Below are 27,897 nucleotides of genomic sequence, written 5' to 3'. Positions count from 1 at the left end.
AGTTTTGGGTGCCCTCGTCCTTGATGACTACCCAGTCATTCATATGCACGTTTTGGTTTTGTCATTTCAGCAATTAGAGTATTTTCACGTGCTCCATTATCATATTGGCAGCCAAATGCGCGACTTTGTCTTCTTGGGATTTCATTGGCTGGGATAAACTTAACTCTTAACTCTTCCCATACATTACTTATCTTAGCAATGCAGTTGCCAAAAAAGATCTTGGATAGTGAGACATCGCATTTAAAGACCCTGCATCCACAAACCACTTCCGATGAGTCAAAGCCTGGTGTATGGCGTCTTGATTTGTTAAAAGGTTGCCATCAACATTTCAGCTAACTTGGGCTCAATCTCCCCCCTTTTTCCAGCACCTTTTTCCCTAGTTTGGCACCTAGTTCCGTGTTTGTTTTTTGAATATTATTTTTTTTTAAAATGTGTCCATATATGTTTCCACAAGTGTAGGAGTGTAGAAGGTGATCCGAAGAATAGCCCCTTTTACTTCGGAGAGGCTAATTAAAACCGAGGGTCTCTAGGTATCCGGAGTCCACCTTTCTAAGACACACTCACGCAGTGCTATTTATCCTTGAGCAGGGTCGTTTATGCACCCAAAATGGCGGGTTTAATCAGGTATTTCTCTTTAGATCCGCCATAACATGTGGCTCTGCACCACGCATGGACGATTTTGATTCATCATGAACCCTGGTCCCCAGACACCTAGTGAACCTTCACACTTACATTCACTCTAAAACATACTATACGGTTCCCGATGACATTTTTAGTGATAAACGATTTAAATTTGGAATTTTTGATGCTGATAGTTATAATTGATAATAAACGCACAATTATGTGTAGATGGTGTTATTTAGACTAACAATAACTGTTGATTTTAAAATCCACACTTTATGGTTTAAAAGTTCAAAACTTTATTCGATTTATCCGCTACCTCTATCAGCCCCATGAATGTAAATAATTTACTCCAAAAACTTCAATGCAATTACGAAACTTCAATGCAAATGTATAAGAATATGAAATGTATCCGGATGACTCAATTCAACATACAAGGTTTACACAGTGTTTGTTCGTCACTTAGTTATAGCGCTTATTCCTTGGAACTAAAACTCGAAGGCTGACCCTCACAAACGATAAAAGGGCTATAATTTACGGATATGCACCTGGAATATCCGGACCACTTATAGGGAAGGTACCTCTATCAAACTGGTGGAAGCCTATTAAGGTATTACCACCAATCAGGAAATGCGATGAACAGGATGCTCTAAAAGAGAAGCTGTAATGTCTACTACAGCTGACATGCAAATAGCTAGGGCCTTGTTATGCAGAGTTTCTCGGCCACGGCAAAATTGGCTCTTTCGGGCTATGATTAATTTGCATGTTATGTAGACTGTCACATCAATATTGCCAATTTCGTACTTTTACTATATTTTAATACTTTTTGGATGTGCCAAAATTTAAAGGAAATGTAGATATGCTTACTTTCAATTTGCCACCAAAAATAACCAGCAAGAAAAAATTAATAGAGGCAATAAAAATGTTAAGTTATTATTATATTTTCTTATAATAATTGTTATAAGAACTTACAAAATTATACGCTTTTCCTTAAAATCGAAAAGTGAGAAAATTAGATTATTAGCAGTTTATAAAATAGGATGTATTGCTTACTGCCATATTACCTTCAAAACGTATTAAAGTTGTAGAAATTTGCTCCTAAAAGGTGGAAATTCTGACACCTTAAAATAGATATGTATCTAATTTCAAAAATATGAATTCTAAAAATATGTATATACGGCGTTTACACTTTGCTGGAATGTCGATTTGCCATATAAAAATAGGCACAATAATCTTCGAATTTTGACCGAAAGTTGACTACATTTAATACCTTTTCCTGAATACAGTGCTGAATTTGATGCGTTATCGAAAAGTTAAGCAGTGATGTGGAAGTCGGTCATGCAGTTATATATTATAGTCAAGCAGTAGCAGTGGTTAAGTTAAGCAGTCAAGTAGAAGTCAAGAAAGTTTTATAGTCAAGCAGTAGTGGTAGTAGTAGTTAAATCAGCAGACGGCAGTTAAAGAGTACGGTCGTGAATATTAAATTCTATACTTGTAATTATTAACCTTTTATAAAGTCTTTTAAATTGAGTATATTAAATTCTATACTTCTAATCATTAACCTTAATAAAGTTTTTAAAATTGTATATATTTATATTAATTGGAGCTTGTCTTTTACATATATATATATATATAATCTAATTCAATTTGCAGGAATAATAACAAACAGCGCAATTCTCCGTGAACAGTGGAAGAGTAATATGTGCAATTGAAGTTGTGGTCGACTAATGTTTCGAAACTCGAAGGACCAAAAAGAAATTCGCATATTGTAACGACACTCAGTCGCGGTCCGAGTCATTGCAATAAATTTGTTTTATTGACCAGTTCGAAAGCTAGTAAAAGGCCAAGGTGAAAGTAAAAACGTTGTTTATTTTATTTCAAAAATGAATTTATTATAAAATTTATAATACTACGTAAAAAAAAAAGAATTCTAGCCTATGTGGTTATAGTTCTAAGCGGTTACAATAGGTTGTAGCCAATGGCATGAAAATGCCGACGGCGTTATATTCTATGATACAAAAATTCTACCCTATGGCATCAAAATGCCTTGCGGCGTTATAAACTATAATAATAAAATGATTCTAGCGTATGATATCAAAATGCCGTGCGGCGGTATAACTATAATAATGTAATGATTCTAGCCTGTGGCATCAAAATGCCGTGCGGCGTTATAAACTGCTAGTCTATAAATTTAACTAGCCTATAGTATTAGAATACTACTGGCGTGAAATTTCCCTAGCTACTTACCGATGATGTGGGTGTCTACTTACTTCGGTGTGCTGGCGCTAAGTGATATTTTTTGTAAAATTGTCGTCTATTTATATAAAATCACCCTTACTTTAGTAGTTGTACGCACAACCGCACAAGTGTAATTTTTCATGCGTACACAATTAATGCATTTCTTTGCGGAGTAACGGCATTGCCGTGAGTTTAGATTGTCTTGTGCTGGTTGGTCGTGTGATTGTGGGTGTTCGTTGCTACGTTGAAAAACTGGTTTGTTCTATTCATGAAAGGTGGTGATTTTTAATATTTATATTTTCTGTTTTAATAAAAATTAATATTAACTACTAAATAAAGAAAATATATAAATAGTAATTAAGTTAGTTATGTTACACTAATTCGTCGAATGGTTTCGTGTTCGTTTTCTTGAATTTCTAAAAACTTTGATAAATTCGTCTTAGTGTGTACTGATGTGATCATAATCCTTCTGCTGAATTGTGCTTCGGTCTTTCACAGGTCGCTACCAATTTCGTGTGTTGGGTGAATCCTGTGCTTCGAGACAACTTTCTCTTACCATACTTGAATCAGTGGCTTGATTACTTCTTCCTTCGGTTGAGCAAAGTTCAATTTTCCTTGCGGTGATAGTTGTTCCTGTTGACTGTCGTGGTTTATTGAAACTTGTTGTGCTTGTCTCTCTCGACTTTAAAGTTGTAACTGTGTGATGGGTTTTGATGTTTTATAAATAAATGTTTTATAAATTAAACTATTTTGTTTGTTGCAGTTCATTCATCAATGTTAAAATCGGACGGAAAGCTTTGTTCATCATCTTCAATCAATAGTGGATCGATTTCCATCCTCGTTTTATCATCGTCTAAAGAACCATCTGAAGATTCGTGTGCAGAAACTCCTAGGAAAAAGAAAACAAAAAATTGTGCGTTAAATCACTTAACGGTGCAACTACATCAATGCAATAAAATCGAAAAGCAAATGCTCAAACAATGGGAAAGACCTATCCATTTACAAATAGAAAAAGTTCATATAAAGAAGCAACTCTTAGAAATCCAAAAAAAGTGAATAATTTTAAATGTTTTATATATACTTGTAGGTTTAAGTGTATAATATGTGTAAATAATGTAATATTTACACTATAACTATATATAAATAATAACTATTTATGAATAATATTTTATATATAGTTGTAGTTATAAGTGTGTTTAATAAAAAAAAGGTAAAGTCAAAAAATAAAAATTATCTAAAGAATTAGCTATTGGTCTTGTAACGACATTTTCCGGCCCAATCTATAACTGGGGTATACTCAGCGAGTATACCAGGGTTCGTTATAAGAATTTTATATAAGGGAAATAATAGAGACACTTCTGTTTATAGGAGGGTTTATTATTTAACAACAAAAAAAGAAAGCAAAAAAAAACATACATTAAAGTTGTGAGAAGCATTAGACTCACGAGCGTAAGCGTTATAATTGTTGTAAATGTTGAAGTTGTTGTAATTGTTGAAAATTGATTGTTGTAGGTAATGCGCGTGTTGCAATAGCTGGAAGCGTTGAGATATAAAAGTTGTGGGAAGCAATAGACTCACGAGCGTAAGCGTTGTAACTTGAAATGAAAGAAATTCCAAATAGAACGGTTGCTTCGCTGCCCTCTTATTTAAAATTCCTTCCATTACAGGCAAAAACAAAAATTATTTTCACATAAACAAGGTCCCGTAAATTCGTCAAAACAAATTTCTTATTGTTGTACGCATTGCAATCAAATTCAATAAAAATAACTGCATCACATAAAAAATGCGTGCACAATATTTTTCTTAAATTTGTTTAAATTTGTTAGTTACAACAAATCTAACTAGTTTTTATTAACGGCAAAAAACTAATCAAAACTTATTTTAATTTACAGGGTCATTTGTTTATATAAAAAAAATGTTTGTCTTTAATATGCAATTTACAGGGTCATTCGTTTATAATTGTTACTACAGAAAAATTTTATTGCAATTAGAAATATTTTTTTTTTATTTACTACGTGGATTTAAAACTCATTATATGTAACTATTAATTTAATTTGTGAGCCTATATTTTAATGTAAAATTTTGGGCCTTACAGTCTTCTTATTTCTTCCTCTTAGATACTGCGGTGCCATTACTCTCCATACCTTTGAACAAAACTCTTTTAGAATGACACAAACGCTTGCTTTACATACACCAAACAGCCCTCCAATTGTGCTGTACTCAGCAGACCAACGTAAGGCATACAGTGCAATCGCGACCCGCTTCTTCAGTGGTATGCACTGTCTAAAGCAGGTGGTACTTCGGTCAATACCTCTAACGCTGTTGCATATGATATTGAAGTATTGGCGATTCATACGGAAGCTTTCCTTGAAAAAATTTGCACTATTACTTGGAACATTAAGTGCGTATCTTTCCTGTAAAAATATTTCATAGTTATATCAACATATTCATAAAAAATATTTCATAAAATGTTACATGCATCCAAAGATTTATTGGCCTACCATACTTATTTGCTGCTATTAATTGCAATATTTTGATAATTATTTTATTGCGCTTTATTCGTATGTATTTTAATTTATTATCGAGAATTTTATTTTGTTGCGCAGATTCACTACAGAGAGCAATGTAATTATATTTTAATCCGTAATTTTTACCAAAATAAATAAAGTTATAATAAAAGCAACTACTGTCAAAATGAAAACCCGAAACGGCAATGTAAATGCTAAATCAACTTTAGCAAAGTTCGTTCATTAAAGTTGGTACTGTTGGTGGTACATTTTCCTCATATCGGGTAAAGTTATTTGTAACTTAGTAAATATTAGCTGAAGCCAAAAAAGCAGTTCGTCAGTTCGACGCTTAGAAATGCTGATTTTTGGTATTTGGTAATTAATTGTGTCATGATGTAAATGACTTCGAAAAAATTTGAGTATCGAAGATTTACAAGAATATTTTTTCATTTTTTAACAAATGAAAACTTTACGAATTTCGCAAATTAAAATTATAAAATTTTTGTAAAGCTAAATGTGGCTATTGGGGCACTTCTAAGATTATGACATGGTCGTTGCATCAAGTTTAAGTGTATAAGATGAGCTAAGTTTATTTAAATAGAGATTGGTAATTTTGTATTTAAAAATGGAGTTGTGATTCTGTGTTTAAAAATGTAGTCGACACTTAAGATTTTCTAAAAAAGGAAGTTATTATTTTGTATTATTCTTCTTAGTTTGAGTATACACTCTTAATGAAGTTTGGAAAGGATGAAGAATTTTGATGTGAAAAAGTTAATATATTAACTTTAAAGCCTTAAGGAAAAAAAAATGAGATGAGTTTGTGAACAATGATTTGTGTTATTAACAAAAAATATGAACGTTTAATAGAACATAAACAAAACATAATAAATGTAAGATATAGTGATTTTTATATTAAACTTAATATATGTAACGAAGATTATATTGTGAACAAATAAATTATTTTATTAACCCATTAAGTATCAGGCAAGTTCAAACTTGGAATTTTATGGTAAAATTATCAGAAAGGTCTTATTTTATGTTAAAAATATTTCCTGCAAATTTTTTTTTGAAAATAGTTTTCCGGAAAAGTGCCGTGTGCTCCACCACACGCTGGGACCTATAGCATATTTTTCTCTCTTTGATAGTACAAACATTTTTATATGTGTTTTGTTCGCAAATGTGGTATTTAGTTACTTTTATGCTGAAGTAAATATCATTGTAAGTTGTATAAAGTTGTGTAAAATTCAGTTTTATGCTATTCAAATATTTATTAATCAAAAAATATATTTGAGTTATTACATATGTATTTTATTATGTAAAAAAAAATGAACTCAGTTGCATCATTGTCTACAATCAATATTGTAGAAAATGTGCAATATTGTTCATTTAAATTTTAATGTTAAAGCAATTTTCTACATGATCATTTAAATGACACTTTTCACATGTAAAAACTGTGGCTTTTGGTGTTCAAATAATACAGCGGTGGCAATTTCGAGTTTTTATGAAAGCGTGCATACCGCTTATACGTGGAAAATTTCCCAGAAGTTAAACATCTTCTGCTGGACTGTGACTTTCCCTATTCCAATCATCGTAAGCGGTAGCTTCTGTAATGTACATTGAGTTCTCTGATGCAAGAAGAAGGTTTCTGGCAATGTGACTTTCCCTATTCCAATCATCGTAAGCGGTAGCTTCTGTAATGAACATTGAATTCTCTGATGCAAGAAGAAGGTTTCTGGCAATGAAATTCTTGAAGTCTAACTGTGGCATCGTGTGTTGTTAGAAGCAGCGATAAAGCAATGTAGTTTCCAAGTGTTTACTACAGCACTATCTAAACACTGAACCAATAATGGACATCACCATTTTTTGCTTCAATTCCCGATATGATAGTTAGCAACTCCATTGTCATATAAATCGAAGCCTCCCATATGTCGGTAACTTGAGGCTGTGGGATACCAACCTCTTTTTTCTCTCTGTTATAGCGTTGCACATTTACTAAGGGTTCAACGGAATCATACAACATGTTAGAATGGATTTCACAATGACTCAATAATTTCTTTACAACAAATGCACCGATTCCTAATTGTTTGTTGTATTTGTCAGTTGAACTCGAGTATGACAGAAACTGGAAGATATGTCCACTATCCATATAAAGGGTTCACAGCTTATAACCGAATCGTATTAAATTCACAAGTTCCAATGTGAAAAGTTGCGACTCAGACATTTCTACAACACCTCCATAATCTTGTGCATTTGATTCGTATACAAAGTCTCATGTAATGTTTGTTGATATTTCATCATCGTTAATCATTTCATTGTCCGATTCACAAGCAACATTATCAGGTGTGAAACATTATTATTCAATAGGTAGCGGAGTGTCACTTGGCACTAATAAGTCATCTTCGCTCCAATTGTCAATAATTTTCAATAGTTCCTGATTTCTTAGATATCTTAGGCACGACATTATAATTTTGTTTACAGTTAAAAATTGACGATAAAACTTTTAGCAAGAACAAATGTAAGCCCTGCATAAAACAACAAAACTCAGACTAACTCAACCAGCAATCAAATATCGAAATAAACTTATTACTATTATGCATAGTAAAAAACACAAGTTTAAGTTAATCAGACGAGTATGATATTTATTAGAGAGATTGCTCTTATTTTATTTCATTACCTAACGACAAACATTTATATTGCATTGTTTCATCATTATAGTATTATAGGACCTAGCGTGTGGTTCACCACTCGCCTTTTTTGCTGGCGTCTGGTGGCAAGTAACTGTTACTAAGGCGCCGACAAAAATCACGAAAATTATATTTAGACTTTTGTGAGCACATGTTATAACAAATATATTAGTTTTTATTTCTGTTAATTTTTATTTTCATTTAATTAAAAAAAGTATTTTTTTGGACACTTTTTATTTCGGACCAGGTAAACTTATAAACAAATGAAAACTGTTCGAAAAATGTATTTTTATATTATTAAGATATCAAACAAAGTAACAAATATAAAAAAACATTGAATTAATTACTTATATATATTTTTAAATAATTTTCAAAGTTAGCCGTGTGGTATACCACACTGAGTTACGAAATGGATTAATGAAAATATGAGCATTTAATAAAAATATAAACAATAATCAATATATGGGTCATTCTTTTACAAACCGGACGGATTTTGGCAAAAAATGACCTCATCACCTCCGATTTGGCTGAAATTTTTTATGAGCTCCTTTCATAAAATAAGAAGACCCGTATCTCGGGAAAAAATTTTGTAATTTTTTTCCTAGGTGATATGGACCCATGGGGTTTTGAGAATTGGCATTGTAGACACATTTTCAAATGGCTATATCTCAAGTTCTATAAAAGGTAGAAACTTGCGTTTGAAAGATAATTGGTTGAGCTTTTAAGAAATTGTTTAAACAATTAAGATTGTTTATATTTAAGTACTAATATTAACCATTAAATTTCAAAAAAAAAGATATCTCAAAAGGGTACACAACATTTTTCATTTTTTATATTTTATTTAGATTCAGTTTTAAATTTTACTAAGAAATAAAAATTTTCATGATAGTATCGATTTTTATAAATTTTTTAAATTTTTTTTTTCTCATAAAACACATCAAACACATGCGTGCTATATTTACATTGAATGAATTTTCAAAAAATATACTACAAATATTCTTATATAATATTTTTGATTTCAATTAGTAATAAAATTGTACATAAAACTCAAAAATTTCAGGACGATATTGTCGTTGGAACTACTTTTAAAAAATTTATTTATCCTTCACATCACTCCAAACACATACACACGATTTTTCAGTAAAAAAAACAGAGGAATACGTCACACAAATTTTTCATTTTTACTTTTAATTCCGATTAAACAATAAATTCTTCTTCGAAAATAAATATTTCCAGTGTGATATTGCTTCCAGAAGTAATTTAAAAAAATTAATTTATCAGGTGTCCTTCATGTTACTCATACGCACCATAATACCCTTGAATCAATTTTCCAAGAAAAGTGACACAATATTCACATTTCAAATTAGTTCCGCATCATCTCTATTTTTAAATTATAAATTTTAACATAATTAAACCGTTTTATGAACTTTTTCTTATATTGATCAGTTTAAAAATTAATTAGTTCCACACTAGCTCTGTTTTTTTTTTACTGAAAAATCGTGTGTATGTGTTTGGAGTGATGTGAAGGATAAATAAATTTTTTAAAAGTACTTCCAACGACAATATCGTCCTGAAATTTTTGAGTTTTATGTACAATTTTATTACTAATTGAAATCAAAAATATTATATAAGAATATTTGTAGTATATTTTTTGAAAATTCATTCAATGTAAATATAGCACGCATGTGTTTGATGTGTTTTATGAGAAAAAAAAAAGTTTAAAAATTTATAAAAATCGATGCTATCATGAAAATTTTTTATTTCTTAGTAAAATTTAAAACTGAATCTAAATAAAATATAAAAAATGAAAAATGTTGTGTACCCTTTTGAGATATCTTTTTTTTTGAAATTTAATGGTTAATATTAGTACTTAAATATAAACAACCTTAATTGTTTAAACAATTTCTTAAAAGCTCAACCAATTATCTTTCAAACGCAAGTTTCTACCTTTTATAGAACTTGAGATATAGCCATTTGAAAATGTGTCTACAATGCCAATTCTCAAAACCCCATGGGTCCATATCTCCTAGGAAAAAAATTACAAAATTTTTTCCCGAGATACGGGTCTTTTTATTTTATGAAAGGAGCTCATAAAAAAATTTCAGCCAAATCGGAGGTGATGAGGTCAAAAAGGTGTCCGGTTTGTAAAAGAATGACCCATATACAAGGTACAACAAACGTAAACTTAAGTTTTTTATTTGAGGTAAGGAGGTAATACAAATCGAACAATACAGGAGAGTAATATAAATAACATACAACAATCTGCTCTGGAAGATAACATAAAACTATTGACATACAACAACACTGTATTGACATAAAACATTTACATAAATTGTATTATAAATACAAATTTTTGAAACACATTTTGAAAACACAACAACTATTTTTTGAAATACAATATAGGCGTGAACTTGGATGCAGCTTTGTGGTTAACATGAAGCTGTCAAAATTGCATCAAGGAAAAATTGTTCAAAATCACCCTAATTTGCGCTCACGCACCGACAGAAGAAAATGATAACTTGACTAAAGATACATTCTACACAAGACACGAGGAAATTTATGATCACAGTCCCACCCATTACGGTTGAATTGTACTCACGAGAGACAGCCGAAATCTTCGCGGCTAAACTCTCAAGCCGATTAAATAATCAACCCTCCCGTCCCGATAATGCCGGTAGAAAATGAAGAAATATCTCTCATTCCCTACGCACATTGACATTGTCAACGTCTCCCATGACGTAAATGCATCACCTTATCTGCAGAATATGGATAGATGAAAGTATACCCAACGATTGGAATCTTAATACCATTTGTATTATTTTAATAAAGGATGACACGATGATTTGTGCTAACTCTCACTGGATCAACATAATGCCTCTCGCGTACAAGGTTCTTTTAACTCTACTATGTGGCTCAAGTCACACGCCATCTAACTGATTAGGTCTTTTTGGTGCGGTTTCCGACACTGCGACAAATCCTGGAAAAAGCTCACGAGTCCAACATCGTCGCCTACAACCTTTTTGTCGATTATAAAGCTGCTTTCGACAGCCACATAAGAGACCGCGGTTATGCCGCAATGAGCTTGGTGTTTCTCCAAAGTGAATATGATTCTGAAGAATGACGGGTGTAAAGAAGGAAATATTCACATATTTCCAACCTACATAGTTTCAATATAACAACAAGCAAGCAACAACACCAACACTATACTAGTAACTTCAAAAGACATTTTAGATACACATCACAATACACTATGTTTAACACGCAACATATAAAATAATTTCACTCACTTTAAGAATTTTCAATATAATCTAAAATAAAATAGATTAATTTTATTTAATGTATATTATATTAAAATAACTCACAAGTAATACCCCGTATCTGCATCGGTAACATATGGAATACATCTGAAATCACTATTATAATTAACAAAAAAATGTATTTAAATAAGTGAAGAATATACACACCTTATATTTATTCACTATTTATATATTTATTTTATTTATTTTTATTTGTTTTTATTATTTGTTATTAATTCTTTTTTTATTTATTTATTAATAAATAAATATAAATAATAAAACCACAAACACCGGCATTATATAAAAAAAACACGTTTGTAAACAAAACAAGAAACGTCAAAGCATGAAAGCTTTGGTTGAATTAAATACAAAGCACGGCGAATTCAAGAACGCACGAAAACACAAAGCACAGATATTACACCCAGGCGAACAACAGCAACAAAAGACAACAAGTATCAAAAATACCAACAGCAAATGTACCGATGCGCTACAGGAAAAGCTTCGGTCATTTGAGTATAAATAAACGCGCATTGTACAAGCAGGGGCACTTGTTGGGAAACTCTCAAAGGTAGTAATACGTCTTTGTGAAACAAGTCAGTAGAACTATATCGTCAAGGCAGTACATACGTCTGGACTAGTAGTATTGTATAGCGTCAAGGTAGTATATACGTCTTGACAAGTAGATTGTATATATAGTCTTATATGTAAATCAAGCCAAGGTAGTCATAATACATCTTGGCTAGTAGGATTTTCTGTAGGTTTGAGTTAGGGTAATAATACGTCCTAACATTAATGAATACTAACCCAGCATAACACTTCTAATCTCCAGTTAACGCCGTCTTCTGCAAAACACCAAGATTAGCACAAGTAGTGTCGTCTGACAGCAACATTTCAGGCAAATGGAAACAACAATCGGAACAATCATCGAAGCACAATTATTCCAAATAATCGTAGTCATCAAATTAGCAAACCAGCATTATATTATAAATATATTAGTTTGTAAAACCTTATTTTATTTTAAATTCTCCTAAAAAAATAAATGAATTACTACATCACATTGTCTTTGACTTCCAAAATAAAAATTCTATTACAACGACCCCTGGACGACGGTTGAATATACCTCAGCATCATCAGCGACAGAAAGTGTGTCGTTACACGGGTGAGCAATAGCCGTAGTTTCGGCAAGGTAGAATCGTGTCGGTTCAAGGCTTTTGATACTGTGCGAGATTTAAGGAAAGGTGTTTCCATATTATGTGATATTTTCAATTTCGTCACGGAAGTGATCATGCGCTGGGTGTTCACCCGTGTTTACTGGTAAAGTGACCAGGGGCCGGAGATGTTAGGTTTCTGTTGAAGCTACCTATAGTTTTCGACACTATGATATAGACACACGTTACTATTGAAGCCACGTGTGTTATACTCCGTGCGATCGTAATTCAGTCACCCAATTCAACTATAAGGTTCACTTGATCAATCAACCTTTTATATCGAGCTATTGTTTGAATAGCTTCTTTTATTTAAACCAAAATTTTAATTTTTAATTCTTTTACAATTTTATAAGCAATTAATAGTAAATATTTTAATGTATATATGAAGTCAATTTTGTTTCTTTCTTTTTATTAATTATAAGATCTTTTTTACAAAAAAAAAAAACAATACACATATATACCTTCTGATCAAAAAAGAACGAGAGGCCTATTTTTGAATTCCCGCGCTTATCCAATAGGTAAATTTTTTTTATTTTCACGCTGGCAACATTTTGTGTTGCAAATGGATTCAAGTGTGCCGAAACTGTTGAAAAAGGCCTTTTGTGATTTGTGTGTATCGCAACCACGAGTATACGAATGGTTTAAAAGGTTCAAACACGGTCGTACAAGCTTGGACCACGATGAGATCGCCACACGAAAATTTTTCGACTTCTTTGTATAGACGCCAAACAAAAACTAATCGTACGATAAGCGTTCAACATTGACAGAATGTGTATAATAGTGTTACCAGCGTGAAAATATAAAAAAAATTACCGATTGGATAAGCGCGGGAATCACAGTTCCCATGAATATGTTCTTTTTTGATCACAAGGTACTTGTTGTGATGCAGTTTACAAATATAATTTATTTGTGTAATTCATGTTAAAATTCAAGTCTTCGTTATTAAAATTAGGTTTTATGACATTAGGTTCAATGTAGAATTCCATGAATTTTGTTTTTATTCATTAAAAAACATGAAAAAAAACTTATTTAAATAAAACCTACTCGAATGAAGATTTTGTTAAATTTATTTTATTGGTTCTAAATCTTGAAAAGAGTTTTGGAGTATCAGATTTTGTGTTTATATTTCGTATGCAATAAATTATGAAAAGACACATTTCTTATATTTATGTTTAGAGTGCGATAAATTATGGAAAGATACAATTCTTACATTTATGTTTGCATTAACACGGGATGTTTGGATTAACACGGGATGTTTGCATTAACGACATTTATACATTGATGCCCATTATACTGTATTGTGTATGTTTAGGGGACGTAACTCATGCATATCGTATATTTAATGTTACACTTTTAATAAATTTAAGCTTTAAAATTAAATTGAATGTTTATTTTCTTTTAAAGTTTATTTAATTTAAATATGTAGTTTTATACCGCACATCAGCTACCTCCTCGTGTAAGTCCAAAAATTCCATGTTGTTAAAAAAAGATCAATGTTGACCGCTATTAATGCGTTGGAGTTCATTGACATTGACAAAGCTCAGTTTTCTTTCTTCTGCACTACACCGATTGAAAGAATTGTCATTTTTCACTTATGCGAAAATTGTTAGTTATTCTTTATCTATGTTTTTATTTAGTTCCACACCTTTACGCGTTTTGTTTTGATGTTAGTTGATAAAATGTGTTTGAAATTAGTGTCGGCAAAAGTGGCTATTTTTAATAAAATAATTATAATGAAAACCGAACTTCGTAGTGACAAATAGTTCGAGATGCGTTTATTATTATTTTATAATAATATATCTTTGTTTAATTTAAATTTATTTGTCCATAATTTTCGCTTGCTTCGATTGCTGGAGTTCTGTTGCCGCGGGATGGCTTTTGGTGAGTTGGTTTTCGTGATATTTTAAATATTAATTAACAACTTTTGGTCTAGGTATCTTCGGACTTATTATTTAATTTTATTCATCTTGTTTTTGTGTTTATCATAAGTGTAATGTGTTGTCATTTTGTGAGCTAAAAATGTCTCATCCATGTCCGCGGCGTTGCAACGATTTAATATTTAATTAAAAAAATTTTAGTCGTTGCAAAGGCAATAATCGACGAGAGATTGAATGCAGATCATTGCTGGATGTTGGTTCACAATTCAACCTAGTAACTGATAGAATAAGTAAACAATTAGGAGAAAACCTAAAAAATACACCAGTTTGTATAGATGGTGTGAGACAAAAGAAACAAAATCCACAACAACGAATTAATTTAGCTTAGTGTATCAACGAGTACACTAGCAGAGTAGATGGCTATATACTACCTAAAATTGTGTCTAATCAACCTAGTTCGCACATTGAAAATCAACCTGAATTCTCTTGTTGTAGAGAGAATAGCCGATCATAATTCAATTGTGAATTAGGCAAGACTTGCGGTATGCGATGTACAGGCAAATCATCATTCAACCTGAAGATCAGAGATACCAAATAATAGTCTAGAGAAACGATAAATGTGAACCCTTATAGTTTTATCACCTTACGTGTTTTATCAATGGAACACAATCAGCCCCATATCTGGCTACCAAATGCTTACAACAGTTGGTAAAATTTGAATTGAAATAATAGGTACTGAGCGACGACTTCTACGTAGTTGTTTATTTAAGTATATTAAATAGTCTCTAAAATGCCAAAAATATACAAACGCAGTTAAAGGGATTGTTGGAATCAGCAGGATTTAAGCTAAGCAAATGGTGTGCTAACCATCCTTCATTACTTCAAGAAATTGTGATGGAAGATCAAGAAGCTGAATTGGTGTTCTGATATTTGTTGCGGCGTGATTAGAAGCGGGTTAATTTTTTCGTGATGACAGTATGTTGCAAATTTATTGTGGCGTTTGTCATTTGGATGGTCACCATATTAATAATATTGCCATTTAATTGTTCATGTTCGTACTTGACTAACATTTTGAAGATTGTGTTTAGTTGATTCTCTATAACCTGTGAATTATTTATGAAACTTATCTGATTGTGTATTATAACGTTAATCATAGAGTCGATTATTTATATTTGAGCTGGACATTATGCTTTTCTAAATTCTTTATTGTTTTTGACATATCACTTGAATAATTGGAGTCGAGTACCCCAAACAAAGAGTTTGTAACAAACCTGCATGTTGAGTTTAGTTAAGGGAGCTTAATTGTAAACAATTATCATTTCCCAGTGGGATGTTATTAGTTTGGTTGTTCCTATTTATTCAAAGTGTATTAGAATTATTGGAAGTAGTTAATTTTATATCAGGGGAAATATACCTTAGGCACTTTAACCTATTTGCCTTTAATGTTTAATAAGCACTTGAACCAATTAAACTCAATGAATTCTGGAATTGAATTATTTTTTATTATTAAAAATTTAGGCTTTTATACAAATTTGGCAAGGTGTTGATACATACAATTCCCACGATAATATCCTACACTTTAAGCTGTATTAAAGTAGCGATTAGATATCGCTCAGCTTAGTCGTGGGAACGGTCACAATTCTCATGGAAATTGTATGCCTTTTACGAATAAGAAGTGAGGAATATTACTTGCGTATTTTCCTTAGCAAACTGGTATATGCTTATAAACTTATTTTCTTTCAACCTTGAATAAAGTCCATATACCAGCTTGCTTTACAAACATAATTATTATTTTAATAATTATAATGCTGAACTTGCACAAACGTATTTTCATTCCTTATAACGTTCTGTATTAAAATATTGCACATGCCAAATGCATGGCTTATCTGTAGTTTCATATGACGAGCAAAGTGTCCTCGTGTGATATACAAATGTTGTTGTTGTTTTTGATATTTGTTGATATCTTAACCCACCGTTCAAGGTTAAGACATTAAGTCATTCACATTATGAGAATAAAAATTCGCTTTGACAACAAAATAAAATAAATTTGAACAGATGATTAGTGATATGATTATTATTATTATTATGTCATTATTATGTCCAAATTGGACAATTGCCTTTTTATAATTTTATTTTAAGTCTTTAATGTTATCTCTTAAGGTCATCCACTGATCTTGCAGCTTGTCAGGTGGTGGATCGTCTCAATTACATTTCAACTCCTAAATTTTCTATTTAAATAATATGGCTTGAACTACTACTAGAGCTGATAGTCCTACCGGATCGAAAATTTTTGCCAAATCTAAGCTCACTATTCTTTTTGTGATTCTTGATTCATAGTTGTTGGTTAAATTGATACTAATTTTGTCTTCTTGCGGTGACCAGGCCCAGGCCCAAGTAATTTCGGATGATTTGCGCACCATTTACGTTGGCGAAATCCTGCGCTTTGTTGCAGTTGTGTGAGTTGTTGCTGCATGTCTATTGCTGTTCCTATGCTGTCTGATCCCCCTAGGATATCATCCATATAAAACGCAATAAAATCGTGAAAAAATCACTCTGCACTACTGGATCTGCGTGCAGTAAATCATTAAATTAATTTTCAAATGTTGTTTTGGATGATTCAATATATCAATTCTGTCAGGTTGATAATATAAAGCATCTGCTAGTAGAATTCTTTTCGGTATTGCCCTTTCGGAAATTTTGATGTATTTCGAGGGCGGAGGAAATACATTGTTAGATAGTACAAATGCTTCTAGCTGAGTTGAAAACTTAACTCGAGAAGCCCAACATTAATTCAATGCTGGGATTTGTTGATTTTACTACCGATGCCTTGAATTTGTAACGCTGATGTATATGGTGTAACTCCTAATCGATTGGCAATATTTTGGCTAACTAAATTTAATTGTGATCCAGAATCCAAAATTGTTTGGCATTCTATTTCTCTCCCATTCTCAGGTGATAGTAACTGAACTCAGAAGTACATATGGTCGATACTTTGGATTTTGACCTGTTGTGCAAATGGCTGGTGGTCCATTACATTTTGTTGATGAAGCCTTAGCAGCATATTGACTCTTATGGTTGGTCGAAGAAGACGTATCTGGCGCCTTTGTGCTCTCATCAAGATGCAGTAATGTATTATGGTGTTTATCACACTTAAGACATCTTCTAGGTGAACACTGATTAGCCAAATTTAACGGTTTGAAGCAGTTGATGCATAGGTAGAATATCTGTCAGCAGGCCTTAATTTAAACGTTCACTTACAAATTCTTTATTCGCAGAACACTTATTTTTAATTTTTTGGCTTTGTTAAACTCTAGGTTAATTAAAAAAAAACAAAAATAACACAACCGTGATGATATGTTGAAGTCAAGATTGCTTAGTTCCAATAAACTCTTGTAACATCTTGCATTGTTTTTATTTTATGGGCAGAAGCATTACCTGGTAGCAATGCGGGCCCTGTCAGACGTTGCAGAATGGCTGAAATTATCACTCGAGAATTTTCATACCTTCTTTGTAATAACTGCCATGTTGTTGCATAATTGGCAATTATGCTATGTTTCTTTAGGAGACATGATTCGGTGTGTTGCCATGTTGTTTTTGTATTGTGAAGTTCAAGGACTCAACCTGATCCCATAATATGTTGAAGGTGGTGAGTTTGACTTGAAAGAATTACACTGATTTGTTTAGACCATGTTGTCTTACGTTCTCTATAAGACCATTAATTGAATTAATAATTGCATTCTGCCTATTGAGTAAGGGTTGAATTGCATTTAATCTTGTAGCTGCTGTTGACTAATTTACTTCAGGTATTTTATAAATTTCTGGTGTGACTGTTATTGTAAATGGTAAATGGTAAACGGTAAAAAGGTAACAATTACCTTAAGGTGCTTATTACCTGCAGCTGCACCTTTAGGTGATAGTAGATTATTAATGAGACCGAGGTACTTTTCAATTAGTGTATGATTATCTCATAATAATCTTTGGTAAAGTACTCGTGACTAATAGGTGTACTGTCCAGCTCCCGAATTATTGAATCGGTTTTCTTGAAATAGTTCCAAGCTTCAATCAAACGTTTTTGCCATTCTTCTAGGTACACTTTCGTTTTTTGGTTGGAGGATATCTTTTTAAAGTTGGTAATCTATGTTTTTATGATACCGTCCAACTGCTCTTGTGTTGCTGCTAATGACTCTATATGTTGTGATAATAATCATTTCAAATGAAAACATGAATTGTCGCGTAGCGATGAGCAATGGCTGTTGTAGCTGATAGCTGTTAACTTTAAGAAGGCTCACACTTGTTTGCTATTGCCAATTGCTATTGATGCAATGTATAAATGGGCAGGTTCACACTGGTGTGCTCTAACCCTTTTGATTTATGAAAAATATAAATGGAGGGTCACACTGATTTGCTCTTGCTTTTTTGATTGATGAGAAATGTAAATGGATGTTCACACTGATGTGCTCTTGCCCTTTTCATTGATCAATGGAGGTTCACACTGCTATGCTTTTGCTCTTTTGATTGATGCAAAATATTGGCTCATTTACAGCGCTCTTGCTAGTGCCAATAACGTTCTCCTTTCAGATCACGTCAGGGTCACCAAATTAAAACGAATAAATTCTATAATTTATTCATTTATGCTGCTTCGCACTTGAAGTAGTAGTTGTTTAGTTTGTGTTTTAGAAGACTAGCACCTTAGCTATTACTTTCAAAATTGTTAATTGACAGACTAGCACTTGTGCTGTTGCCGTATATAGTTATAGATGAGATTATAATTTTAATCTGATTCTTTATTGTTCGTATTGTGGTTTATATACAAAATTATAATAAGTTAAATTGATACATAAACAAAATTAAAAATATGCATTAATTTACAATATACAAAATAAAACTATTTTTAAACTATTTTACTATTAACTAACTAACTAATTTAACTATTTTAAATTGACAAATTAACCAAATATCAAAGTATGCATTAATTTACAATTTACAAAATCAACAAAATATTCATAAATTTAAAATTAACTGTCTTGCTTAATAAGGCCAAATACTTTCGGTAGTGCATTGACTAAAAAAGAGTTGATATTGCACTTTTGTTGATCAATAACCGACAAAGCGTTGGCCTAAAAAAAAACAAATAGCACGTGAGTTGTGCAGGCAATAAATTATTACAACTGTAATGAACTTTTTCACAACCGTTGATAGCTGAGATAGCTCACGGTCTTTCAGGGATGTTACAAGAATATTTCTTTGTAACCCTGAATCTTCTCGTGATATAAATTTTAAACACGTATTAATTTTGGTTTATTTTCTTTATTATTTTCTTTAGTTAAATTCTTTATTGTTAAAATACATAGATTTAATACTTATTAACTACGAAAATGAATTACAATAGGGTTATAAATATTAAAAATGCCTGAAATTAGAAGAACGTTTGGTGTATTAGGAGATTGATCAACGTTACCGACTGGGCTACGTTGCTGGATTAGGAGATCAACGTTACCAACTGGGCCACGATGTTAGTTTAAGAGATCAACGTTACCGACTGGGCCACGTTGTTAGGTTAGGAAATTTATCAAATTTCTTTGTCCACTATTCATGTGAATGATTCAAAGTATCCTGTTGCTGCGCTATGCCACCTGCTGTGAGTGCTGAAACCAAGTCCCCATGCAACTGCTACGATGTGTTTTCTTCTAACGGGATTTCTGTTGTTGTTGTTGCGGTGTGTAGCTCGACTCGAATTTATTGCATATAAAGCAAAAACACAACTTTTATGTTTACACCCAAAGGTAAATGGTTAGTGTTGTTGATAAAAATTTACACGCAAGGATATGAGTGACAATAGTAATACTACGTTTCCACTACGTACTTAGTAAGCTTCATTTACTGAGTAAATTGCATTAGCTTCCGTGCTTTTCCATTTAGTATAGAATATAGCAAACAAAATTCTCCCAAAATTATACCAAATATGACGAATGTAACATTGAAATGATCGAAATTTGACATACATATTTGACACATGAAACAAAATGTAAACATAAACAAACAATCAAAATTCTAAACAAACAACAGGTAAGAATTTTTTTAAATTTTTATAGTAAATAAAATAAATATAAATTTTTATAAATAAAATATATAATTAATACATTGAAATATAAAAATAAGTGTATTTATCAAATATATATAATGTAATTATAAAATTTCATGTATTTAATAAAAATTATTTATTTCAGGTTAACATCAGGAAAGCAATAATTGAGATCTCACAAGTTTGATTTATAAATTTGAAACTGACAACACTTTCGAATTAATTTCTGATAGTCATCCTCACCGTTACCGTCAGCGTCGTCAACATTATCGGCAACATTATCGTCAACATCTTTGAAGTCAAAAAAGAACACACCTACAAAGAAAAGAAAAATCAATGATAACCGACTATATTTTTTTATTTTTATTTTTAATGTATTATATATTAATAAAATTATAAATGTAATAATATAAATTTTTTATAAATTTTATAATTATTTAAAATCTAATTATATGAATAATATATAAGTATATATTTTCATTTTTATCTAAAATAGCAACTCAGTAAAATTTTATTCTTTATTTAATAATACTTACTGCCTGGAATTACCAGAAGTCCAGCACTTTCTTTGGTTTCTAGTTATCATTGAAGATGTTTTGATTTCGAATAATTTGTAATTTTTTGTTCTTTTATATATGTAGCAATTGCCGCTTTTATATTATGAAAAACATTACAAACATTATATATTAAATTAATAAAATTTTCTGTCTTTTCTTCCATGCTGATTTATTTTCTTCTAACAATACAACATTTAATATAATCTGTTTACAATTAAAATGTAATCACCGAAAAGCTCTAAAACTAGAACTTTTTGACACATAAAAGCTCTTTCCCATTCCTTAAGTAACTCATGATAATGTAAACGCAAAGAGCTCTATGTTACTATATGACTTACTAAGTACGTAGTGGAAACGTATGTAAGGACGGAAATTTTGTCTACTAAATTTCCGCTTACATACACTGAAGTTACACAAAGTTCTTAAATTTGACTTAAACAAAAGGAAAAAAATTTTAAATAGCAAATAGTTATTATTTTAAACTTTTATTATTCTTTTATAGGAAAAAATATATATATTACACTGAAATATTTAATAAATTTTCACTGAAATATTTAATAAATTACACTGAACGAATTACATTAAAGAAAACACCATCGACGCACCGTCAACAACATCGTTTATTTGGTGCGCATCAGTAAACAAGGCCAAATTTCGGTGCGACGCCTTTGCTAAAAATTAAACAAATTTATTGTTAGAATTTTATAAAGAAATATAATAATAAAATGTTGAATACTTCCCTTTACCAAAGCCGAGTTCTCCTTATTTGTTTTTATATTTAATAATTTATTGTTATTTTTTAAATATTATGTTGCACGTTTTTGTATATATACGCAGCTGTCAAAGCGAAATACGGCAAGATCAGAAGCACAGCGGCTACACGGCCAAGAATAAAAGCACAGCGGTTTACGCTGCAAAACACAGCAGGTAAACGAACGGAAGAATTTAAAATACGCTAGACGAAAGCTCCGGCGTAGGAGTATTTAAGACAGCGAAATTATGAAGCAGAGGCGAGTCTATGAACATTCGTCAAGGTGGTATTACGCCGAAAAATTATAATAATTATATGTCTATGAAACATATATCAGAAATATATAAGTCCTGCGTTGGTGTTACGACAACGGCCATAAATTATATGTCAATGAAACATATATATACCTTCTTTTAATAATACATATCGAGTTGTACTATATCTTTCTTCTTCTAGGATAGATTTGTAATCAGTTTCCTTTCCAATTTTAAATTGTAAAATTAAAGTAACTTACAGAGGTGTAAAGGAGTCGGTCTTAGGCAACAGAGGAGGAAATTCGGGAAACCACTGCAAGTGAAGATCTCATCGACAAGTACGATAGGAAATACAACAGGAGCCTGAGCTAAAGAAGATGCACATTTCTTGTTCTTATTTTATTGAATTAAAATCATACGTTGGAATAATTTTTGGAATATTGTCTTTCAAAGTAAATAAACTATGAATTTATTTATAATCACATTGTAATTGAAATAACTTTATCATATGTTGGAATAATTTTTGGAATATTGTCTTTCAAGTAAATAAACTATAAATTTATTTATAATCACATTGTAATTGAAATAACTTTATCATACGTTGGAATAATTTTTTTTGGAATATTGTCTTTCAAAGTAAATAAACTATAAATTTGTTTATAATCACATTGTAATGGAAATAACTTTATCATACGTTGGAATAATTTTTGGAATATTGTCTTTCAAAGTAAATAAACTATAAATTTATTTATAATCACATTGTAATTGAAATAACTTTATCATACGTTGGAATAATTTTTTTTGGAATATTGTCTTTCAAAGTAAATAAACTTTACAATTCAATCTAGTAAACGAACGTTTTCTTTTCTTTTTTTTTTAAAACCTACGCCCCCGGAAAAAATAAATTCATTGTAATGACTCTGGACGACGGCTGAGGATACCCCAGCAAAAACTAAATATTTTTGAACGTCGCCAAAAAAGTGTCGTTACACGTAGTATAAATTTATTGTTGTGACGACGTTGTTGCTTATTATAGTCGTTACATTACATATATGGTATTTACAATGCAATAAGTAAAAATAATAAATTACAAGTATATATAACTATAATGCACTACAAAACTATAATGATATAATATGTTGAACATGAAGTCCTGAGCCTTAACACATTTAATAAAATAGTACCAAGAGCTACAGGAAAAAGTATTTTTTTTTTTATACAATTATAAGACCACTCCTAAAAGTCACTATAAAATACGTAAATACGTAAATTGTTGTCGTAATGATTAAAATAACGAAAATAAAAACTATATAAAACTAAATGAAGTTTTTCATTTGAACGAACATTTTGTCTTTAATTTTATCGTTTATTCGAACATTTACTTTTAAAATGGATTGCAAATTGTACTTTTGATTAAAGTGCAATGATTAAAAATGATCAAAGCTTTACAAATTGCTTTTAAATTATAAATATGCGAATAAAATTTGTATTATATTTTTTGTTGATCAATAATAGCTAATAATTCGCTTTATGTTTCATTATAGCGAAAAGAATTATTTTGGAAAAACAAGAAAATATATCGATTGAGCATAATAACTCACGTTTAATAAAAAGAAAACGAATTTATATGAAAGAAAGGTTTCACTATCCCGCTACATTAAAAGATCACTACAACACAGATAATAGCGAAAATTTGTTAATAAAAAACATATGCCTCGACCGAGAAATAAAAATTACTCAAATTAATTTAAAAAATTTGTCAGATAATATTAATTTCCAAATGAAGAAACTGAAACGATGTTGTGCTTTAGAATCAACTGAAACTGTTTCACAGAATAATCAACATATATCAAATTATGTTGCTTGGAATCAAAACTTACGACATAAAGAAAATAAAAGTAATGGTAACAAAAAGCAATTAATATATAATTTTCGGCCACGGAAATTCACTAGAAAATCAAATGAATTTATTTCGAAAAATAGAATAAAATATTATGCAAAGAAAACAGTAAGAGCGACAATTACAGGATTGATTGATTCTAATAATATTGATCATACATGTTTAATGGATAACCGTAATAAGTATTATTCTGGTAGACGCCATATATTATGCTCTAATTTTGGAAAATACGATGATCTTGCTATTCAGCAAACATGTCAAAATAATTGTGCTCTATTGCCATCTATTCAATCTAAGGCTGCTGTATGTGAGGAACGACCACTATCGAATGAAAGCGAAAATTGCACAAAAGAGTCATGCAATCAACTGATACCTAAAATTTGTAAGAGTGGTGTTATTTTTGGAAACTGTGCCCAATGTAGTTTTCATAGAAAATCTTGCAACAAAAAATGCTGTAATATTACCCATGAACCTATGTATTCATCTGGTAAAAATAAATCCTTTTCGCCACTTTTTTGTAATATGAAAAATAACTTCAAAAAAAGATTTGGTACTTTACATACAGCAACATGTAAGCTACCTATTTCACCTGTGTGGAAAGCTATAGATAATAATTATTATTTTGGCCAAACTTATAACAACACAAAATATAAAAATAAACTTTCAAATAAAAATGGAAAAGAATGTAAAACAAAATTAAAAAATTGGAAGCAATGTAAGAATGCTAACGAAACACAAAATTTATACAAAAATCCTCTTGCAAGTTTTTTAAATTCCGTAGATCCTTCAAGTAAACTACATACTGCGACATATAAAAGAATTCGTGATAATAATGATGCGCAATACAAAAAAAATATAGTACCGCGATCAAATCCCAAATCTGATAAACATAGAATATTTAACGGTACAAATAAACCATTTCTGTTAAAAAAAAATTTAAAACAAAATGGTCCAAACGATTTAAAAAAAGCGCGGGTTTCAAAAACTAATGGTATGAAAACTATGCATGAAACAAAAAAATCGCAGGTCAAACTATTAAATGACATAGAGCAATTAAATGGCATTGAAGCATCATTAGAAGTTCCAAAAACAAATTATAAGAAAACTTTAGGTGAACACCGAAATATTGGAAATACTGAAATTTATGATAATATCTCAAAAAAACCACTATTATTAGATTCAAAAGTAATTAATAGTAGTGGTAACGCCGAGAAAAGCTTGATACAGCCAAATAGTTCAATACCTAGTTTGGACACCGACAATAAACATAGCATTAAAACATTATTAGAAGTTCCAAAAACAAATTATAAGAAAACTTCAGGTACACATCGAAATATTGGAAATACTGAGATTCCTGATAATATCTCAAAAAAACCACCTTTACTAAATTCAAAAGTAATTAAAAGCAGTAGTAACGCCGAGGAAAGCTTGATACAACCAAACAGTTTAAAACGTACTTTGGATACCAACAATAAACATGAGAAAATAATGACAGATACCGAATTAATTAATTCACAATTTATCCCGCCAAAAGTCAAAGTAGAACCATATGCTTCAAGTGGGAAGATTTTTGATTCTGAATCACAACCAGTACCCGAAAAATCAACGTCACCAATTGTTGATAGTAAATTGAACACTTTTATAACGAATGACCCTAACATAAAATCCTCATTCGATCAGAAAAAAAGAGAGTTAAGTTCGTCTTTAGGCAAAGAAAATAGCAGAGAATCTGAGCATAAAAGACTGAATTCTTTATCGAGTAAAACTTCTTACAAATCGTTACATGATGTCTTAAAATCTGAAACAAATATGAAAGAAAAAAGGATTGAAGTCGATCACACCATAAACAATGTATTTATAGATCACAGTAAATCAAATGATTCGTTACTTACATCCAGTGCTTCCATGGTATCTGCACATGATGAACGAAATGAAATTATGAATTCTTATTTAAAAACAAAAAATAAGAGTGCGTCTGAGTTTCCTGTCTCAAATAAATCTGAAATTAATATAAATATAGACACACTTAAAAATGATAACAAGAAATCAAATATTTCTATAGCTTCGTCTAACGCTGCAAAAAAATTTCCATTTGATCAACAAAACGAGATTTTAAATTTCTACTCACCGAATGAAATTAAACATGAGTCTAGCTACAAGGACCTGTATCCAAAATTAAGTGAAATTATTCGCAATTCATTGCATGATGTTTTAGGAACTGAGATAATGAATGATTTGCAACCAAACCATAATGCTTTTGAACACGTGATAGGTTCAAACATATTCAATGATCTTGATTTCAACTCTAAAAGTACACCAGAAGAAAATTTAATTTTAAATTCCCAACAATCAATAGAACATGGTCAGCCGACAGACCTGAAAAAAGAAGTAATATCTAGTGTACTGAAAACAAATTCATTTGATCAAAATCGTCCTATAAGCTTAAACCGAGAGAATAACAATAATAAAAATAACGATAGTGAAATTAGTCAAGAAAATTTATCCGCAGAAGAACATGCAATAGTTACGAACTTATCCAATAATTCTAATTATGACTCTTTAAGTCCATCAGGAGATTTAATTTTGAGTTCTCAACAATCGATAGAACACCGTCAGGCAATCGATCTTGAAAAGCAAGTGATGTCTAATGTATTGAAAACAAATTCATTTGGTCAAAATCGTCCTATAAGCTTAAACCGAGAGAATAACAATAATAAAAATAACGATAGTGAAATTAGTCAAGAAAATTTATCCCCAGAAGAACATGCAATAGTTACGAACTTATCCAATAATTCTAATTATGACTCTTTAAGTCCATCAGGAGATTTAATTTTGAGTTCTCAACAATCGATAGAACACCGTCAGGCAATCGATCTTGAAAAGCAAGTGATGTCTAGTGTATTGAAAACAAATTCATCTGCCCAAAATCGTTTACTAAGCTCAAACCAAAATAAAGTTAACAACTATACAAAAAGTGATAGTAGTTTATTGGAAAATATGTCCAAAGCAAGCATTTCTTTTACAATATCGCCAGATAAAAACAAAAACACTGAATTAATTTTAAATGGAAATTCAGAAATTTATAAAATGGGAAAACTAAATAGTGAACATTTCTCCACCCACGATATTAACCAGAAGCTCCCAACCTTACGTAGTTCCAGAAAGAGCTTACCAAAAAACAATTTAGTGCTACAAAAATCCAAAACATCTGATTACAATGAAAATTATGTAACAGAACTTAAAAAACTTTTTTCTAATCCGATACATACACTTCAGAGATCAAAGACAAAAGGTCAGAATCATATCAAAACTTCAGAAAAAATTGATTTAGACAATAATTCTCGTCATAGTAGCAGCTATGCATATTATAAATACAAACCAGATCTTAAACAAAGGTCACAGCAAACAAAAAATGTGAAACAACCCACACAAAAAATTAAAGATCTAAAATACCAGCGCAGTTCGCAACAGTATAGTATCACCAAGTACAATATGCCTATAAAAAATATTTGCCAGAATTATTGTCGGCATACTGTAAAAAGAAAATCAATGTTAGGTAAGAATATGAAACAACAGACATAACAGACAACACAGCTAAGATAAATAAATCACATACATAAGATAAACAAGACAAAAGAAATTCTTTGAAGCTCATCAATGAATATCAATGAATGTTTTGGTCTTAACATATTTATGTCAATCAGTATGTGAATTAGTAGTCGTACAATATTTAAATTGCACCTTTTTTGTATTTTTAGAATTTGTTTGCGACGTAGCACCTTGTGGACAATGTGTTCCTTTGTTTTACGGCTGTCCTTGTATGAATGACGTTTATAGAAGTATAGCTATGTTGTGCTTTAAAGAATATATGTGGATGCGGAAAAGCAATGACTAAACATGTGTTAATTAGAATTAATTAATT

At 30.9% G+C, this 27,897-nt stretch overlaps 1 protein-coding gene across 1 annotated transcript; it reads left to right on the top strand.

Annotated features, from left to right (window-relative positions):
• The first annotated feature begins 198 nt into the window (after positions 1 to 198).
• On the top strand, positions 199 to 27,897 carry LOC119689749 (uncharacterized protein MAL13P1.304-like). The gene is made up of 3 exons (XM_038104650.1): positions 199 to 313; positions 23,620 to 27,531; positions 27,734 to 27,897. The coding sequence occupies exons 1-3, from the start codon at positions 199 to 201 to the stop codon at positions 27,868 to 27,870; spliced, it is 4,164 nt and encodes a 1,387-aa protein (XP_037960578.1). The 3' UTR covers positions 27,871 to 27,897.

Source organism: Teleopsis dalmanni, chromosome 1 (genome assembly GCF_002237135.1).
Source record: "Teleopsis dalmanni isolate 2A chromosome 1, ASM223713v2, whole genome shotgun sequence".
Taxonomy (NCBI): domain Eukaryota; kingdom Metazoa; phylum Arthropoda; class Insecta; order Diptera; family Diopsidae; genus Teleopsis; species Teleopsis dalmanni.
This window is presented reverse-complemented; position numbering and strand designations above follow the sequence as displayed.